This window comes from Juglans microcarpa x Juglans regia, chromosome 8D (assembly GCF_004785595.1).
Source record: "Juglans microcarpa x Juglans regia isolate MS1-56 chromosome 8D, Jm3101_v1.0, whole genome shotgun sequence".
Lineage (NCBI taxonomy): Eukaryota > Viridiplantae > Streptophyta > Magnoliopsida > Fagales > Juglandaceae > Juglans > Juglans microcarpa x Juglans regia.
Genome location: NC_054608.1, coordinates 30,117,806 through 30,123,224, shown reverse-complemented (window position 1 = coordinate 30,123,224; position 5,419 = coordinate 30,117,806). Strand labels below are relative to the sequence as shown.

Here is a 5,419-nt window from a genome sequence, read left to right as displayed (position 1 = left end):
ATCTTGCCAAGTTTCACGTATTACAGTTGTAATTGTCACGTGCAAACATATAAAAGGGATGAACAAATGCCATTTTAATTAGTGACAGATCAAGCCCTTCCCTAATTATATCGAGAAAATTTAGTTGATTAAGAATTTGTTATTCATTAGTTTATGGGAAATAGAAATATATACATATATCATATATGTAAGGGGATTTTCCACACTGGTTAAAGTCCACTGGGTCTCAGCCCAATATCCGGCCTGAGGGCCCTCAAGTTTGCATATGGGACGAAACATCTATTAGGAAAGGGGGGTTGAATAGTCGACAAGACATGACACACAATTGCTTTCAGAACCCAGAGACTTGCACAAAGCACAACAGAAAATACGAAGGGCCCTCGATCCATCAGAATCAGAACATCTACTGCTTATATAGATTAGGCACGAAGTCAGGGAACCACGCCGCATTAATGACACCACTGCTGAGCTACACGCCACATTTATGGAGCCGTCGCAGAGCTAAGCCATATGGTGCAGGTAGCTTTACCCCTACTTATAGTTGAGAATTTTCATTGCCTTATAGTATTGTATTAATATTAAATAAAAATATCCATAAAAAATTATCAAATAAAAATACTAATATAGGTAAATTAGTTAAACTTATTAAATGAATATATACTAATATATCTACTTAATTAAACAATCCTCATAATCATACAATTAAACTTGCATCATGTAATTAAATTGCATTTTTTTTATTTGTTGTCCTCCTTAATTAACTTTTCTAATTTCTTTTTCTTTGCACAGTAAGACATATAGAGAGTAGTGATTCGACCCCTCAATTTACAGCAATTAATTGCTTATTTTATAAAATGGTATAAAGTTCTTTTCAAATATTAAGAAGAAAAAGGAATAATTATAATTGATACTTTATTTTAGATAAAAACACACCAGTTGCTCTGAATGTGGCTAAGAAGTATAGAGATATGTAAACTAAAATATTCAAATTGAGACAAATAGCTAATTATTTACAAATCATGCTTTTCTCTTGGAAAACATTTGTATTATTGACCATAAAAATAAGTTGAATTATCACATGAATGTACCATATACATCACATCTGTCTTAAAAGAATGTCATACAATACAATCTTAGTCTTCCAACGGGAGCCATATCTGCCAGTTCCACGTCCTTCCAACGGTGTCTAGATATGAGAACCTCAACCCTGTGGATCAATGGACTAATGCCCTTTATCCTTGTACAATTTCGGGATGTTGAAAGGAGAAACATTCATGTTTGTCATCTGCCCTGAATGGCACTAGAAATTCTCCTCAGCATACAATGAATATGGGAATTTCCAGGGTCCCAAATTAGGTGTCAAGACACCACAACCCCAGCAAATAGAAGATCGCATATCTTTTCCTCTAGGGAGATTGTTGCCCGATCATGACTATCCAGCTGCAGGTTTTTCTTTTCTTTCCTGTAGACCTCTACTTCAGAAGTTCTACCACCATTTGCAAGACCAGCTAAGAGGACATTGTATGTGCCGAGTGTAGGACGGATTCCTTTCTCTAGCATGGTTTTGAATATTTTAAGTCCCTTATCAGCATTTCCCAGAGTGAAATAAACGCCAATCAAAGCAGTGAAAGTAGCTGTGCTCTTATGATCATCAGGCAAAAGATCAAATATTTTTGCAGCACATACAGATCTTCTAGCAAAACCAAGCCTATAGATTAACAGTGCACTTAGATATGTTCCAGGAGATTGTCCAGCCCTAAGCATGGCCTCAACAATCTCCACCACCTTTAAAAATGAACTGGATCTGATCAATATGCCGATCAAGGAAATATATGCATTTCTCTCCATTATAATGTCCATTCTTACGCTATACTTGAAGGCCAACAAAGCACCACTACGTCTACTACGATCACAATTTGCCTCAACTATGCTTGAGATAATTGCAGAATGCAGCCGTACATTCTTATTAATTATCCCCGTAAGCAGGCGGTCAATTGCAACAAGATTTCGCTTTTTCAAGAAAATCAGTAAAAGCCCACTGTCTATACAAAAATGAACATCAGAAGCCGTTGGTATAACCTCACTTACCTCCTCCTTGACAACTATAGAAAAATGAGGATTAACTTGCCTGAGAAGGGCATTACTCTCGCCAGCAAATTTTAAGGCTTCAAGTGCTTCCAGAAATACAGGGTAACGAAGAACAAGGTGGTTTTCTTTCATATACTGGAGGATTAAAGTTAAAGCCTTTGTCTCCCCTACTTTAGAGAATTTCTCAACCAATATATTGCATGCAGCCTTATCAGGTTGTACCCCAGCTTCTTGCATTTTGCTAAAAATCTCAAGGGCTTCTTTGTATCTTCCTGAAATCAGTTACAAAAAGGATTAACTAAACGCCTATCCGCAGAATTTTTGGTGTTAAAATAAGAGAGATTTCCTGTGTTTTGTATCTGATGCTTTTCATTGAAGCTATCAGTTTAACTATAAAGAATGTAGCATAAAAACTGCCAAAACAATAAAGCATATTGGGTTTTTCAGTATATGAGATGCCAACAAATAGCCAAATGCTCTACTCAATCATTGGCAGCAACGAGTACAGCATGCATTTATTGAAGTCCTAGTAATAAAAATAGGGGGAGACAGCACATTCTGTATAAAACATAGAGTGGGAAACAGAAATAAGCAGTTCAAGTATGACAGGTGCCTTCATTTATGATTGTCTACATCACAATGACCATTAAGTTTGCCCATCTATCAGAAAAGAGGAACTAAAAGACCACAGAAATGAAAATCTGACCGTATACAAGGAAACAAAATGTCAATGCAGCTACATCTGACCGTATACACCATTATGTTTGCCTGTATTTTGTGGAAATGCATCATGACCATTAACAAATAGCAAGTTTCACAAACTTCATAGGAAAAACAACATTGTGATTCTTAAAAGGGTTCCTTAATTTAAGAAACTCCTGCGACAAGTCTATTATTCAACAAATCAGGACTCTTAGATCAGATAAAATAGCACGAGCCCAAAAGCTGCTAAATGCATTGATATATATTCTTAATATATGCTATCGGTCCTATAAAAATATCAGTGCCAAAATGTTCACCCTGGCCATTGGGACTGGGGATGGTAGAGGTAAGATACTAACATGAGGCCAGTAGGAAGCGGAAATGGTGTATAGCGAGTATCCTCAAAGCTCATTTTTTTAAAGTAACCTCAAAGCTAATCAGCTTTACTAGAATGGAGTAAATGTAACCTTATAGACATTACAAAATATAATACCAATCGGGTGCATAATTGTACCTCATCACATTAGCTGGGGGAACTGACTTGACATATAAAAATACTCTACTAATAAATTCTAAATAGCATAATTTCTCACGTCTATGTTGGAGACAAGCAAGAAATTTAATGGGCAATAATTGGGAACTACCTTATTGATTATGAACGAAACTAGCCCTAAGTGTGGTCCTAGAGAAGTCATTGGCCAAGTTAGTGGATGTTAAGTTTGATTTACAATGTTGAGCCTAATTATAGTCACAAAGTCAATGGACGTGTTAGTATATGGTGAGTTCCATCTACAATTTTGACCCACTTCTTGATAGTTAAACTTTTGAGACTCAGTTTCAAACATGTTATCACATGCCTAAGGGCCTATTGGTTTACTATATTGATGATATCTGCTATGTCATATTGGTAAAGCCTTACAAGGGAGAAACAATTGATTTTCCTAACAAGAAACAGGCAGAGGAAAGAAAAATCTGGATCGCTAGTAGAAAATAGTAATATTCTATGCGTTATCCACCCATGTAGACAATTTAACGAACACGTAAAGGGCTCTAGGCAAAAAGAATAGTACTGCAACCTGGTGAGGGAGAAACAATTGATTTCCTAACAAGAAACAGGCAGAGGAAAGAAATATGAGGATCGCTAGAAAATAGTAATATTCTATGCGCTATCCACCCATGTAGACAATTTAACGAACAAGTAAAGGGCTCTAGGCAAAAAGAATAGTGCTGCACTCACCAGATTCCACAAGATACTCCATCAAGACAGTGTAAGTGTGACAACTCGGAGAACACCCAGATCGAAGCATCTCCTTGTAAACATTCGTAGCCTCCTTCGCTGTCCTATAATCAAACAGAAGCTTCATGTAGGCAGTATAGGAAACAACAGTGGGCAAGCAGCCATTAGCCTTCATTTCTTCCCACACCTTCATTGCCCCATCAACATCCCCAGAGATAGAAAGCCAATGCATTAGCGAAGTGTAAGTCACAGCATCTATCTTCAATCCCTTCTCCTGCATCTGCTTGAAAACATACTTCATCGAAGAAATCCTCCCAGCTTCTCCAAAAATATCCAACATCGTCGTGTAAGTAAAATGGTCGTGCTTGAACCCCTTTAACCTTGAAACCCAGTTGAAGAACAACCACGCTTTTTCCATCGGTGGGTGGGTTTTCAGAACTTTATTGACTGTGTAAGAATCCCATCTTATGGGGAACCTCTCTAGCTCCTCCTTAGCAAAATCCCACGAAGAAAACCTGAGGAGTCCGTATATTTTCCCCACAGTATCCCTCATATACGCGTTGGGTTCAATGTCTTCCCTGTCGACAGATTTGACAGGCTTCTTCGTCTTTCGTTTATACAAAGCAATGGGCTTCTTGTGTTTGTGTTGGTGAAGGGAATGCAGGCGTTTAATGGAACCCCTACAATAACGAAAAGGCTGATCACCATTGATAGCCGAAAAGAAGGCAAGTTTTCTGAGAAATCCATGGGAATCAAACGTCCCGCGCATGGATAAGGATGCTAATTCTTCTCAGTCCAGGTACCAATGGTCCAATATGACCGAGCGGCACGGGCACCCAGCAGCCATATATGTTTTGAGGGAGTTTAGTTTGATTGACGTCATTTATGAGATTTATTTGTAATATGCTACGAGGCTCTTAACAATTAGATGGATTTATTTGTATTAAAATTTTATGTAGATCAAGAATTTATTTGGCAAAGAGTCTAATAGCCTAATGATATATGACCCGTCTCCAAATAAAAAATCTGGACTCGAAACCTCTCACTATTTTGTATAAAAAAAAAAAAAAAATCTTTCTATTTATTAATTTAATATCATCTATTTATTAGCTTGTAAATAAGTGGGAGGGCTTAATATATATCAAATCATAAGAGAAATATTAGAAAAAAAAAATTAACAAAACCATTATTATCTCACTCATTAAAAAAGAATAAAAATTTTAAATTATTAATCAATATCAGGTCAATAGAGATAGAGCTATATAATTTTTAATGTTTTTCATAGAAAATTCTACGTATCATATTCTCATCTCACTCCTATTATACTATAATGATAAGGTGATATTGCCAATTAACCTTAGAGTTTTTCATTAAAAAAAATATATAGCATGA

At 36.5% G+C, this 5,419-nt stretch overlaps 1 protein-coding gene across 1 annotated transcript; it reads right to left on the bottom strand.

The window, feature by feature from the left end:
* Positions 1–1,003: 1,003 nt before the first annotated feature.
* Positions 1,004–4,882, bottom strand: LOC121243545 (pentatricopeptide repeat-containing protein At2g01390-like). Its single transcript, XM_041141672.1, has 2 exons — positions 4,028–4,882; positions 1,004–2,360 (listed from the first exon to the last, which is right to left on the bottom strand). The coding sequence occupies exons 1-2, from the start codon at positions 4,794–4,796 to the stop codon at positions 1,360–1,362; spliced, it is 1,770 nt and encodes a 589-aa protein (XP_040997606.1). The 5' UTR covers positions 4,797–4,882; the 3' UTR covers positions 1,004–1,359.
* Positions 4,883–5,419: the final 537 nt, after the last annotated feature.

What these genes read in the sequence shown, in the direction of transcription:
- LOC121243545 (XM_041141672.1), bottom strand. Translation starts at nt 4,796, where the DNA reads ATGCGCGGGACGTTTGATTCCCATGGATTTCTCAGAAAACTTGCCTTC. An exon ending in GGAGTATCTTGTGGAATCTG is followed by an intron (nt 2,361 to 4,027) that starts GTGAGTGCAGCA and finishes AACTGATTTCAG; the next exon opens with GAAGATACAAAGAAGCCCTT.